Genomic DNA, 14,071 nt, shown 5'->3' on the forward strand with positions numbered 1-14,071 from the left:
TTGAGTTTAAATAGCAGCAGTGTCCTCTGCCCCACAGAGTTGGATTTCCTGTAAAACCTGAGTCTAGTGTTTTGGGGTCCAGGGCTTAAGAAAGTCTTCTGTCTCTTCCATACAGCTGGCCTGTGGGGGTCTCTGGCTTTTCCTTGGTGATTTCTGCAGTGCCCCCCACACCCCGTTAGAACCCCGAGTTGGGCAGGGGAGGGCTGGGGGTGGGGTTGGTTGGAACTGGCTTCACAGGCTTGGCTCTGCCGTTCTCTAGCTCCGCAGACCCCTGCTGTGGGTTCTCCCAGACCCTCCCAGGGTGGGCAGTGAGGGTGCTGGGGCTGCCCCTGCTCCTTTAATGAAGATGTCTCCATGTGGGTCTGGGTCTGAATGCCCAGAGGGCCGGGAGGGCTGGCTGTGACCCAGAGGGGCTACAGGAGGGGCGGCAAGCGTGACCTTGTCAGGCCCTACCCACTGCCTGTGTCTCCAGGGAGAGCCCGGGCCACCCGGACAGATGGGACCAGAAGGTCCTGGAGGCCAGCAGGGGTCGCCGGGGACCCAGGGCCGCACAGTCCAGGGGCCTGTGGTAGGTGTCACTCCCTCCCCGCCCTCCTGCCATGTGCCCCCTCCGCTTCGCTGTCCAGCCCATCTTCCCCCTCCAGGGTCCACCAGGGGTCAAAGGAGACAAAGGAGACCATGGGCTCCCAGGCTTGCAGGTAGTATAGCTGGGCCCGGGGGGCCACAGGGGTTGGTGGGGGTGGGGAAGGACAGGGATGGAGATGGGGAGTGCATGGGGGGCACAGGGGTTGGGGGTGAGGCCTCACAGGCAGGGCCACCTCTGGATGTGACCTTGGCCCCTGCCTGGCTGGCCCCTCTGTTCTCTCCCAGGGCCACCCCGGCCACCAGGGCATCCCCGGGAGAGTTGGCCTCCAGGGACCAAAGGTGCTGGCTCTGGGCTTGGCGAGTTCTGTCAGGGTGGTAGAGACTGACCTGGGGACGGGGGGCCTTGGAGATGGAGACTGTGGGGTAGGGAGCGGGAGGTGCTTTCTCCTGGGCTCCTGCCTCACCTACTGCACCACCCCCTTCAGCCTGTGGCCTGGCCAGAAGGCAGGAGAGCTCCAGCCCACCCAGGCAGGAGCTGTCACTGAGGCAGGGTGGGTGGGGGAGTGGCTGGGTAGGAGTCTGGCAGCCTCAGCTGCCTCACCTTTGCTGCTTGGGTTACAGGGTGTGTTGGGTGCTGCTGGGGGGCTGTCACCATGGGAGGGCTGGGTACAGGTACAAACCCCACTCAGCTTGCACCTTCCTTTGCCATCAGGGAATGAGAGGCCTGGAGGGAACTGCTGGCCTGCCCGGACCCCCTGGCCCCAGGGTAGGCACCGACCTCCCATGACCCCGACCCCCACCCAGGGTTCCTGTGTTCCAGGGGCCAGTCTGAATACCAGCTGCCACCCCTAGGTTACCCCAGGAAGTGCCTGGGAGAGCCTCACTTCTGCTGGAACTTTCTGCAGGGCCCTGTGGGCGGGTGAGCATCTGCCCAGGAGCACTGCATGCTCCCAAGTGAGGGCTCTGTGCTGAGGACTCAGTTCCTGCGAGACCTTGGAGGGGGGTCTCCTGGCGTCGGCCTTGGGCTGAGTGCTGGGCAGGCCAGGTTGCCTCCCTGCAAGCGCCACTTCAGGGGAAGCCCAACTTGCAGTCACACTGGAACAGCTGGCACAGCTGGGGATGTTTAGAGCAGTGTGGGTGCTGACAGTGCTGGAGAAGGGGTGCAGGGCACGGGGAGCCAGAGCCTGGAGGCAGGGGAGGCACCACCTGCCGGAGGAATGGCCTGAAGGAGGCTGGGGCCAGCCAGGCGTCCACCACCCTTGACAGGTCAGGGGGCCCCTGGGACATCTGGGAACCAGGGCTGAAGTGGGAGCAGATTTGCTGGGGGCCCAAGCCAAACCCTGACTTCTGTGTCTCTGCAGGGGTTCCAGGGCATGGCAGGGGCCAGGGGCACTAGTGGAGAGCGAGGACCTCCAGGGGCCGTGGGGCCCACAGTAAGTCCATTTCAACACCCACCAGCCAACCAAAGGCCGGGGAGTGAAGGGTGCAAGCCCCACATGCAACCGCTCAGGGACTTCCTGCTGACAGCTCAGGGACTTCCTACTGACCACCTAGGGACTTCCTGTTGACAGCCCACAGACTTCCTGTTGACAGCTTCCTGTTTACTGGCCTGGAACTTCCTGTTGACCCCCTAGGGACTTCCTGGTGACAGCCCATGGACTTTCTGTTGACCACCCAAGGACTTCCTGTTGCTCACCCAGGGACTTCCTGTTGCTCTCCCAGGGACTTCCTGTTGACTGCCAGGGACTTCCTGTTTACCACTCAGGGACTTTCTGTTGACTGCTCAGAGACTTCCTGTTGACCACTCAGGGACTTCCTGTTGACCACCCAGGGACTTCCTGTTGACCGCTCAGGGACTTCCCATTTGTTGTTGGAGGCCTGTTCTGAGCTAGGAGCTTGGTGTTGGTGCTAGTGCAAGAGAGTGGAGCTAGGGGCTGGTTCTGCACCTCTCCCAACCCCACCCAGGACAGACGTGGTGGAGGGGAGGTGGTGGGGCAGCAGGCTCCACGGAGGGTAGGGGGACAGACGTGGGAGATGGGGGTATAGTATCCCCTGGGGGATGCCTTGGCCTTCAGCAGCTCCATGGGCCCCCCCTTAGGTGGGCTCCAGGTTCATCAAGGAGCTGGGGAGGTGGAAGAAGACAGAAGACGGCAGGGAAGTGCCAGCACAAGCCTGGCCTGGGCCCGGGCCCGGGAAGGGTCTGTTCTCTGGGCAGTGTCCCACACCCGCCATCTCCCCTAGCACAAAATCTACAGCCAGAGGCAAGTCCTTTGTGGCACAAGTTCCAGCCCCACTCAGGACTCTGCTGTGGAACCGACCTCTCACATGCCTGCTCTGGGGTGCAGGCGAGGACCACAGGCTCCTAGGATCTGGGAATTTGGGATGGGGCTTTCACACTGCCACTGTGGTTATCAGGCTGCCTGAGCCAGGATCCACCCCAGGGCCATCTCACACTTCTCACATGTGGTCTCAGGCCATCTCTGCTGACTTCTTTTCTCTTCCCTTCCTCATCAGGGGCTGCCGGGGCCCAAAGGGGAACGAGGAGAGAAGGTGAGTGAGGCCGAGAGTCTTTGGCTCACTCGGGATCTCCTGGGAAGGCACCTGCCACGTGGGTCCCAAAGCTGCACCACCTTCCCTTCCAGGGCGAGCCGCAGTCCCTTGCCACCCTCTACCAACTTGTGAGCCAGGCTTGTGAGTCTGCCGTTCAGAGTGAGTGAGGCCAGCAGCCCTGCACCTGTGCCCACCACACCTGCTGTCCTCACACTGGCCAGGCCGAGGGAGGCCACCTTCACCCATCATTAGCACACCTGGGCCAGGTGTCCTGGTGTGGCCTGCACAGGCCTCGCATCCCCGGGTCCACACTGCATCCTGCTGACACCCCTCCTCCCCACAGCACACGTGTCAAAGTTCGACTCCTTCCACGAGAACACCAGGCTTCCCATGCCCATCTTGGAGCAGAAGCTGGAGTCGGGCACTGAGCCCCTGGGGTCCCCTGGCACCCACAGCAAGGCCCTGCTTCCTGGAGAATGGGGGCGTGGTGGCCGCCACCTTGAGGGCAGAGGTACTGGGCTCCTGGCTCTTAGGGAGGGAGTTGTGGCCGGCGGGGGCGCCGGTTGTCCCCTGGTCCTGGGGCTGGAGCCTCAATCTGTGTCAGCACAGCAGCTCCTGCTGGAGATGCCACTGTCCAGCCTCTGGGGTGCTGGGGTGAGGACACGGGGTTTCCCTGAGCCCACACAAAGCCAGTCATGGCACAGAGGTCGGCCTCGGCCTGGCCTTCCAGGGCCCTCAAGGTGACCTCTTCCCCAGTCTTCAGGAAACATGAGCTGCCTGCTTAGGGCCACACAGGAGGGCCCAGCCTACCTCCCATCCTTCCTCCCTCCCTCCTACCCTCCTGTCCTCCCCATCCTCCCCACTCCCGCCCTCTTATCCTCCTGGCTACTGCTTCCTCTGCCTCTCCCCACCCAGCGCGGAGCCGCAGGGTCCTGTGACCTTGTCAGCGCTCCTCCTCCTCTGAGGCGGCAGCGGTGGGTCATGAGTTGGATGCTGAGATGGAGGAGAGGCTGATTCGGGGAGCTGGAGCTGGAGCTGGAGAGGGGCGTCCACGGGGAGGACAGACGGGGATGACCCAGCCAGACGAGGATCGAGTTCCACACTGGCTGGGGCAGCAGCGGGGGCATCTCTGCTCTGTTCGGGCATCGGCTGAATCCCACCCCTCATCCCACAGATGTCTCAGGAAACTGGAGGCAACCTTGGGGGAGCCCCGTGGGCTGTGGGAACCCCTGCCCCAGTCTTGGAAGCTGCCCACTGTGGCCTGGTTACAGCCTGGCAGATGAGGGGCACATCACTACTCAGAATAAATGGCCCCTTCTGCACCCCCCTGTTTAGACGAGGGTGACAGGCACCGTCACAGGGCCCCCACCTGACGCCTTCCCACCTGGCCATGCCCCCTCGAAACTGTCATGGAGCCCAGGAGGCGCCTGTGTGGAGCACTGGGACCTGGCACGCCGCTGCCCCCTAGATCTCAGACTCCATCTGAGGACCAGACCTGCCGCTTGTGCCCAGGGAGGGGCCCTGACACCCTCTGTCCCCATCAGAACAGGGCCCCAAGCCACTGCACTGCTCCGTCCTCACATGCCCTCCCTTTCCTCGCAGGGGAGCCTGGAGCTGTTGGTCAGACGGGCAGCCCTGGGCAGCAGGGGGGCTAGCACCCAAGGCCTCTGGGAGTGACAGGTGAGCCCCTACTGCCTGCACCTGCCAGGGCTGAGGGCATCCAGGAAGGAGGAGCTCCTGAGGGGCCAACGGGTGGGGCCTTGTGCTGTCCAGGGTGGGGTGCTGGGATCACAAGGCCCAGCACAGGCAGGCAAGGTGGCCCTGGGGAAAGTAGAGTTAACTATGGACCCCGTAGGGGCAACAGGGGGTCACAGGACGTGGGGTCCCGGAGATGGATTGGCGTGCTGGGAGCCTGCTCCACCTCGTGGGCTGCAGAGTGGCTTGCTGGGGCGGAGGAGGCCCTGACCAGGGTTAGCGCAGCAGGGAGAGTGGAGCTCAGGTGTTTGCTCAGTGGGCACCTGGTCCAGGTGTGGGAAAGCTCACAGGAGTCCCAGGAGGGCCCTGTGAGGCCCCGGGTATGTCGATGAGAGAGTCAGGGTGGGGGCCATAGTAGCACCAGGTAACCTCTGCCTTCCTCAGGGGGCGCTGGGCAGGCAGCCCCTGTGTGCAAACTTAGCTGAGGGGCTGGTCCCAGGAGCAGGTGTGGGGACAGGGTGCAGGTGGGTACAGCACAACTCCGGCCTCAATAGCTTCAGGGGCCAGAGCGCGGCACGGGATGTGTGACCTGGGGCCCGTGAGGGGCCGGCGCCTTTGAGCCAGGGGACTCGGCAGGGGCTAGGAGGGCTGAGGAGCACAGGCAGGAGACCCAGGGGCTCCTGGCCAGGCTGGGGCAAGAGGGCAGCTGCCCGAGATGCCTGAGAGTCAGGTCAGAGCCCAGGGCTAAGGACAAGCAGCCTTGCTTCTCCTCCACAGACCCGTCAGAGAATGACCCCACCCACGGCCCTGCCCATGGCTCTGCCCATCCACGGCCCTGCCCACAATCCTGCCCACCCACAGCCCTACTGGACGCAATGTGCAGAGACCCAGGATGCGGGCTCTCGGGGTGGCCACGGTGCCAGGCACTGGCCCTGAGCCGGTGTCCAGCTGTCTTTGGCCTCTCAGATCTGTCTGCCCTTCTCTCCTGCCAGGACATTTTCTGCACTGCCCTGAGGAACCCTGCGCCTTCCTCCCTGGGTTTGTCTGGACACTGAGAGTGACCACATCCTGGAGAAGCCGGAGAAAAGCTCAGGAAGAGCCTGCAGCTGGAAGGAGAGGGAAGGAGCGGCCTCGGCCAAGGCCCACCCCATGCCCTTGGCTCTGTAGCATTTCCAAGTTCAGATAAACCACCGAGTGCTCACCCACCCAAGTGAGGCGGGAGTCATTTCCCAGGAGGGTGTCCCCCACCCTGGCTCCGTGCACCCCACCTTGAGGCCCTGCAGCTCCAGCCGCAGTGGGGAAGGGGAGGGGCTGGGCTGATGGCGAATCGGGTTCAGGAGGGCAGCAGTGCCCTGTGGCCGTCTCAGTAGCTCTCACACAGGCTCAACAACATGCCCCACCCCTTTCTCTGGGCCTCATCAAAGCCTGGCCGGGGCCCTGCGGGCCCTCCTCCCTCTGCGCCTCACGCAGGCAACAGACGGCTCCACTGCTGGCCCACCAGTCACCTGCGCGATGGCTCCTCCCTCAGAACAGCACTCCCACCCTGGCCCCAGCACCTTCGCATCTGGGCACAGGCAGGGCCTTGCCTGCCTCATTGTCCCCTCTGTCCCCAGCCCAAGAAGGAGTTCAGATCCTGTGTGCGAATGGCCACCCCTCACCCACCCAGCCGTGTGCTGAGTTCCTTGTGCAGGGACATTGCTTTGAGACTTGGCACCATCAGCCCCTGGTCCTTAGGGTCTCAGAGCAAGGTCATCCCTCAGCAGGCTTCTGACCTGCGTGCTCCTCAGCACCTCTGCCCAGGTCTCTCCCAACCATCACAGATGCTGTGTGAGCCTGGACTTCCTGCCTTATCCCCACTGTGTCCCAAACAGCATGGGGGCAAGCTCAGAACACACACCTGGGCTTCTGGGCCTTGTGGCCCGTGGGGGTGATGTGGGAACTTCTACTTCCTTTCCAAACAAATATTCAGTAATTAGTCCACTGTTACCACTTAGGCAGCTAAGCAAGAAAGGTGCCAGAAATGAAGAGGGAACCCATATCATTGAGGAGAGAATGAAAAGTATTAAAAAGGAACAAAGAGAGACCCTTGATACTGACAGAAGGAAAACCCACCAAGATCACTAGTACAGCATTGCGTGCACCAAAGCATACCCCAAAGAGGTGAGCGCAAAACAGCTTCGGGGCAAACACTTCATCTACAATTCAACTATTCCAGGAACTGACCAGACCTGGAGACCAAATAGAGTCATAGGCAGGGTCAGCAGGATGGGAGAGAGTGCCTGCACCCACAGGAGCCACAGCCCTGACCAAGGCCAGGAAGCAGCCCCAAATGCCAGCTCCCACTGCAGCATGAGAACAAGAAACAGACCACTGAAAATTCCCAAAGTTTGTGGACAAGTCAGAGGTCAAAGAAGTCAGGTGGCATCAAGACAGATTTTGCTCTGAGGGATAAGGAGAGCATGTGGCCAAAGTAGGTGCAGGTAAAGCAGCATCTGGGGCAGAGTTATAGCCTTCAGTGCAGGTATCAGACACAGTTGTTGAGAGCAGCAGCCCAAGCCAGCCCCTCTGTCCTGCAGGGAGGACACCTAGGTCACTTGGCTTCTGTTGGGGAGCTAAGTTGCTTCAGATTGTGTGACCAGCAACACAGCTTGGTTGCTCTCACTTGGTTTCTCCGGGGCTGGGAATTAAATGTCCTCAGCTGAACAGAGAAGGCTCTTTGAGCAGTGGAGTGAGCAGGCTTTGTCATGAGGCAGGAGTGGGGCTAGAATCAAGCCCAGAGCCCACAGGGCATCCAGAGCTTTCCAAAGGAGCCCCTCTCCTGGGGCTCTCCAATTTGATGAAGGGACTGGGCACTGGGTGGCTCACGGAGACCACTCTGGCAGCCAGGAGGAGGCAGCCTGGTGGGGAGGAACCAGGGTTGCTGTAATCCCCGCCACCCCCTCAGCTGCCCTACCCCCGCCACCCTGCTGACGCCAATGACAATGTTCAGCCTCAAAAGGGGAGTCCGGGTGTCTTCAGGAAACTGACTTTATGCTGGAGGCCAATGAAAATGGCACAGCAAAGGCAGCAGCCAGCTGGTGCCCAGGCAGCTTAGGGACTGGTCCCTGAGGCCCCACCCGCCCCAGCCTGTGCAGTGGAGCTGTAAGAATCAAAGGTGAGGACGGCAAGGGAGCTGAGAGCAGCCTCCGGATGCACCACACCGGCCTGGCTCCTGTTTGCAGGAAGGCAGCCTCCCCGAGAGCCAGCCGACCTGCGCATCTCCCATCAGCCACGACTCTGCCGCATCCCTCCAGGTTCTTTTAGGAGCCCCCAGGGACTGAGCTGGGGCTCACGCTCCTGACCAGAGTGCTGGGTTTCTGGCAATGCCTCCCCTGCTCCCTTTACAGCCACAGCTCTCCCCTCGAGAGGCCCCTCTGTAGTGGGCCTCGGTCCCCTCTCCACCCCCCAGAGGCAGCACAGCTTCAGCCCTATGCAGTGTGGGGGCTCCAGGAGGAAATGCAGGGAGGTGCTTGGTCTTGGCCCAGAGCTCATGGCCTTAGGTGCTGCCCCCAAGTCACCCCCGTGCCCATGCAGCCCGGGATGTTCAGCTCGGGCCAGCCACGAAGGTGGTGTGATGCAAGGCTGATCTGATGCTCAGCTCAGGCCACTGGGGTCATGGCGGTTGTGGGAGGTCGTGGAATCACGGGGCTCATGCTGGGGTCACAGGGTGGTGTGGTTGTGCGGACTGTAAGGGGCCGTGCAGCCATGTGTATCTGACTTGCCCTCCCTAGGTCTGCAGGCAGTGCCAAGTGGCTCTGCCCGAGGCCCCAAGGGCAACCCTGGAAGCTCCAGGCCTTCACAGCCCCTCTGAGAGGCACCTGCAAGGTGGGGAGCTGGGAAGAACGGCTCAGTGATGAGCTTGGAGGGAGGGGTGGGCACAGCCCCCAGGAAGGCAGGTGCGTGCAGGCCTGGGAGGAATGTGTAGCAGGAGGCAGGGGGTGCTGTGCCCGCAGGACCACCAGGTGAGGTGTGTCCACCCCCAGAGGATGGCTCTGGCCCAGACAGTGTCAGAAACGGGAGCTGAGGAAACCCAACCCCAGCTGTAGAGGAGCCTGCCCCGATGCCATCAGCACCTGGCATCCAGCCAGGTGGTATGGCTGCCAGCCCCTTCATCTACCAAGGACCAGGGCAGTGGGGATGGGAGAGCTGGGACATGTGGACCCACACCAGGGCAGACGGTGGGGGAAGCCAGTAGCTGTAGATTCAGCGCATTTCTTGGGGAAGGGCGTGGAACATTTGAGCTCGAGCCAGAGCGCAGAGACGATTTCATAATACAGCCCACCATCGTGATCTGATGGTAAGTACGGAACTCCATGCCCAATGGAGAAACACTCCCCTCTCACATGTGTGGAATATCCACACACTAACCATGAACTCGGCCACAAAGAAACCTTACATTCCAAACGATCATGCTGTTCAGAACTCACTCACTGACTGATGATACTGGAAAAACAACCAACGACAACAAGCTAAACAATGTCTCTAGAAGCTAAAAGACACACCCATGACTCCAGAATAATTCATGGGTTAAAGAGAAGGGAAACGTGAAGATACTTGTAACCAAATAATGATGGATGCACCACCATGTCAGAATCTCTGTGCTGCAGCTAAAGTGGTACCTAAAGGGCAATTTATAGCCATAAATACAGTGCTTTGTTTTGTTTTGTTACTTTTTGAGACAAGGTCTTGCTCTGTCACCCAGGCTGGAGTACAGTTGGCATGATCTCAGCTCACTGCAACCTCTGTGCCACCCTGGGCTCAAGTGATCCTCCCACTCAGGTCTTCTGAGTAGCAGAAACCACAGGCATGTGCCACCATGCCTGGCTAATGTTTTTGTATTTTTTTAAATAGAGTGTTGCCATGTTACCCAGGCTGGTCTTGAACTTCTGAGCTCAAACGATCCACCCTCCTTGGCTTCCCAAAGTGCTGGGATTACAGGTGTGAGTCACTGCGCCCGGCCCTTAAACACAGTTTTTAGGGAAGATTCCAACTCAAACAATTTTAAATAGTAGAAAATAATCCCTGAAGCAGCATGCATTCATTAGTACTGTGTTTAGCTGTATTTAATTAAAACCTGATTGCCATTGGCTTCCCTAAATCAGTTTTTGCCATCACATGTAAAGTCCTGTGGGCAGGAATGGACAAACGCCCAGGCTGTTTGGCTGTCCTTGGCAGGTAGCTGCCCTTCATCAGAAGGTGGCAGATCCCAGCCCTTCATCACAAGATGGTGGATCCCAGCCTGTTTGGCCGTCCTTGGCATGTAGCTGCTCTTCATTACAAGATGACTGCTGCTGCTCCAGGAGCTACACCTCACTTGGGGGAAGGGGTGGGGGTCCCCTGGGTGAAGAGCAACAGCGTTAACAGGAGTCCCACTTGAAGACGTCCGCTTGTACCTAATGACAAAGACTGCAACTCTCCTTGTCCAGAAAACAGACGTTTTAGCTGAACACGTTAACCACCTCCCACAAAGTGATTAAATGCGTCGTGTAGGGCTCGATGTAGCTTCAAGTAACAATAACAAGATAAGAGTGGCTCTCGCAGTGTGGAATTGGCCTTCTCAGAGCCACGGGGAGGCCTGTTTCCCTCACCTGGCTCTGCATCCTCCACACAGGACACTGCCCTTGTTTCCACTGTTGGGTCATATACCAACAACAGGAAGAAGAGAAGGGAGGAGAAAGGCTGGCCCGGAATCGGGTCACATTCCAACAACAGGATGAAGAGGAGGGAGAAGGGCTGGCTCGGAACCTTCAAGGGCACATTCCAAAGGTGTCCTTGCCACTGTCAGCTACATCCCTGTGGCCAGACGTCAGTCTCATGGCCAAGCTGAGCTGCAAGAGTAGAGCCTTTTCTGGCTCCTCCCTGAGGCAAGAGGAGAAAGGGAGAGTGGGGCTAGCCGTGGGCCAGCCACGGGGAGGAAGGTGGTCCCCATGTCCCTGAGGGCTCAGTGAAGTGCACCTGGCCTGAGAAACGAGAGGGCCACCACAGTGCTGGGGCAGAGAGGACAAAACCACGGATGAAGACGAGGCTGAAAACCAGAGCCCTCTGACCCATTTTACACCAACACATCTGTAGGCCCAGGTGAAATGGGCGTTCAGACATCTGCATTTCCAGAAGAGTCCCCACAGACTCCTAGAAACAAGATGGCCACTAACAGAGGCTCCTGCCTGGTGAGACGCCAGGACTGGGGAGAGAGCCCGACAAATCCAGGATCTGAACACAGAAACTGAGAAACGCTGGGAACGACTCAGGCCACCCTGTGTGTGCACGTGTGTGCGTGTGTGTGCACGTGTGTGCGTGTGTCTGCGTGCACGTGTGTGCGTGTCTGCACGCGCATGTGACAGCCCACAAGAAACTGTTACATGACAATGGACTGTCTCCTCCCCAAATCCGCGCACACACACACAAGGCATGCATTTGCAAACACACACCCGTACACACACGTACACACACACGAGGCATGCATTTGCAAACACACACCCGTACACACACGCACTCACACACACGAGGCATGCATTTGCAAACACACACCTGTACACACACGCACTCACACATTCGGGGACGTATTCACAAGGGAAGGTGAGGTATCCGAGATCAAAAGCACTGGGAGGGACAAACTGGAGAATCTGTACCAGGCAGAGAAGGATTCATGTTTGTTCTCTTTGATCTATTAATTTTTTAAAATTGTAATCTCTTAAAGAGGCAAGGAGGGATATCAGTAACATGATGCCAGAATATAGGTATAAAGGAAAACCAGCTAGGAATATTATCTGTATAAAACATCAAAAGAGAAATTTTAAAAGCAGAGCTGTAAGATCAGGTCTGAGATGTCTCCCGGGAGGCTTTGGGAAAAGATAAAAAGGAAACAGAAAATGTAAGTGTTAGCGCCCACACCATGGGGGCTCTACGAGGAAAGAAATAGCAAGAGGAGGGGGAAAGGTTGAAATAACTGGGTTTTCTGAAGATTTGTGCACTAGAGAAAGACTTAAGATCTCAGATTAAAAGGGCCCAGAATGTTGAATGAAATAAATTTTTAAATGTACCCTTAGGTTCCTCAATGCCATATATAATGCAATACATAATGATGACGGTGAAAAACAGTCTTTTAAAAATCTTCAGTACATATACTAAAATTGGAACGATACAGAGAAGATTAGCATAGCCCCATGTGCTGGGATGACACACAGTTAAAAGAAAAAAAATAGAAATCTTTCCGGGGAAAACCTGCAGCCCAGACTACAGAAGAACCAAGGGCCAGCAGAGGAGACGCTGGGGTACTTGTTTTCTTTGGAGGTGGGAGGCATTTTTCAGGTCAATATACTAAGCTCTTGAAAAACATAAATGCTTGTTTTGAGTTAGGAGCAGTCACCAGGGAATGTGTAGCTTCCAGAGCAGCTGACTATACCAGTTTTCTCCCACAGAAGGGATGGAACGTATTTCCACAACAACAACAAAAAACCACAGAGTTGGCCTAAATATATCCCGCTGTAGTAGAAACTGCAATACCTTTCACTGATCGAAGGATGAATTCTCCAAATGGCATTTAAAGACGACATGCAGCTTTCTGCTTCCAGCTGTGAGGAGCAGTCCTGGGCCAGAAACAGCCACAGAGCTGGGTAACATGTTCGCAACACTGTCTCCAGCCACGTCCACGGGAACGGTGCTCAAACATGATCCTCCACCCTTATCTCACACCAGACACAACAGTTAATTCAAAGACTCTCACCTAAACTCCAAAACCAAAACTACACTTTCCAAAAGGAAAAAAACAGAAGATCACATTTACAGCCTCGGAGTAGGCAAAGCCTTCTCAAACAGGACATACGAAGCACTAACCATTAAAACAAACAGAAGGAAAAAATGACACTTTGTCAAAATTCAAAGCTTTTCTTCAAAAGACACCATTAAGAGAATGAGGGCTGTCAGAGGCAGAGAGGACCTACTCTGACCACAAGTCCTGGACGGAGGTTTTACATCCATAATGTACACAAAACTCCTACAACCCACTAAAAGCAGACAATCTGATAAAACAATGGGCAAAATATTTCAACAGATCCTTCACAAAAAGAAGACATACGAGTGTCTCGTAAGCACCTAAAATGGTCAACATCACCATCATCAGGGAGGCACATATGAAAATCACAGTCACTGCAACGGCAAAGACACTGGGTGCTGGTGAGAATGTCGGGGCGTGTGGATGCTCCAGCCACCCTGGAAAACAATGTGGAGGCTCCTTACAAAGAGAAAAGTACAGGCCGGGCATGGTGGATCGCGCCTGTAATCCCGGCACTTTGGGAGGCTGAGGTGGGTGGATCACCTGAGGTCAAGAGATCGAGACCAGCCTGGCCAACATGGTGAAACTTCGTCTCTACCAAAAATACAAAAATTAGCTCGGCATGGTGCGCATCTGTAGTTCCAGCTACTCAGGAGGCTAAGGCAGGAGAAGCACTTGAACTCTGGAGGCGGAGGTTGCAGTGAGCCGAGATCGCATCATTGCACTCCAGCCTGGCATCAGAGCGAGACTCCGTCTAAAAACAAACAAACAAACAAAAACAGAAAAGTACAACTATCCTATGCCCTCAGCAATTCTACCAGGTATTTGCCCCAAAGAAATGAAAGCAGGTGTCTGCACGAAGCCTGCACGTGAGTGTTCACAGTCACTTTAATCAGAGAAGGTCCAAACTGGAAACAATCCACATGTCCGTCGATTACTCAACAAATTGCAGCAAATCCATAAAGACGGGTGAATTATGTCATATCCATAAAGACGAGTGAATTATGTCATATCCACACAGGTGAATGAATTACATCATATCCACACAGATGAGTGAATTAGGTCATATCCACAAAGACAAGTGAATTAGGTCATATCCACAAATATGAGTGAACTACGTCATATCCACACAGACAAGTGAATTACATCATATCCACAAAGACGAGTGAATTACATCATATCCACAAAGACGAGTGAATTACGTCATATCCACACAGATGAATGAATTACATCATATCCACAAAGATGAGTGAATTACGTCATATCCATAAAGACGAGTGAATTACATCATATCCACACAGATGAATGAATTACATCATATCCATAAAGAGGAGTGAATTATGTCATATCCATAAAGGGGAGTGAATTATGTCATATCCACGCAGATGAATGAATTACATCATAAAGAGGAGTGAATTACGTACATTCAGC

General features: G+C 56.5%; 2 protein-coding genes and 1 pseudogene across 3 annotated transcripts in view; 2 read left to right on the forward strand and 1 right to left on the reverse strand.

Moving 5' to 3' along the window:
• COL20A1 (collagen type XX alpha 1 chain) overlaps positions 1-9,913 on the forward strand; it is a 42,105-nt gene extending 32,192 nt beyond the window's left edge. The window contains exons 28-37 of one of the 2 annotated variants that reach the window (XM_054467263.1): positions 473-568; positions 645-698; positions 871-924; positions 1,298-1,351; positions 1,947-2,018; positions 3,100-3,135; positions 3,228-3,294; positions 3,479-3,646; positions 4,738-4,815; positions 5,823-6,038. In XM_054467263.1, coding sequence (XP_054323238.1) covers positions 473-568; positions 645-698; positions 871-924; positions 1,298-1,351; positions 1,947-2,018; positions 3,100-3,135; positions 3,228-3,294; positions 3,479-3,646; positions 4,738-4,790 — 654 coding nt within the window. In that variant the 3' untranslated portion in view covers positions 4,791-4,815; positions 5,823-6,038. Of the gene's footprint in view, positions 1-472; positions 569-644; positions 699-870; positions 925-1,297; positions 1,352-1,946; positions 2,019-3,099; positions 3,136-3,227; positions 3,295-3,478; positions 3,647-4,737; positions 4,816-5,822 lie in introns of both variants that reach the window. The other variant, XM_054467264.1, reaches the window with a different exon arrangement.
• Positions 1-14,071, reverse strand: part of CHRNA4 (cholinergic receptor nicotinic alpha 4 subunit) — a 34,532-nt gene that overhangs the window by 422 nt on the left and 20,039 nt on the right. The window lies entirely within an intron of this gene.
• Positions 11,967-12,079, forward strand: LOC129022235 (U6 spliceosomal RNA; annotated as a pseudogene).

Source organism: Pongo pygmaeus, chromosome 21, assembly GCF_028885625.2.
Source record: "Pongo pygmaeus isolate AG05252 chromosome 21, NHGRI_mPonPyg2-v2.0_pri, whole genome shotgun sequence".
NCBI classification, from domain to species: domain Eukaryota; kingdom Metazoa; phylum Chordata; class Mammalia; order Primates; family Hominidae; genus Pongo; species Pongo pygmaeus.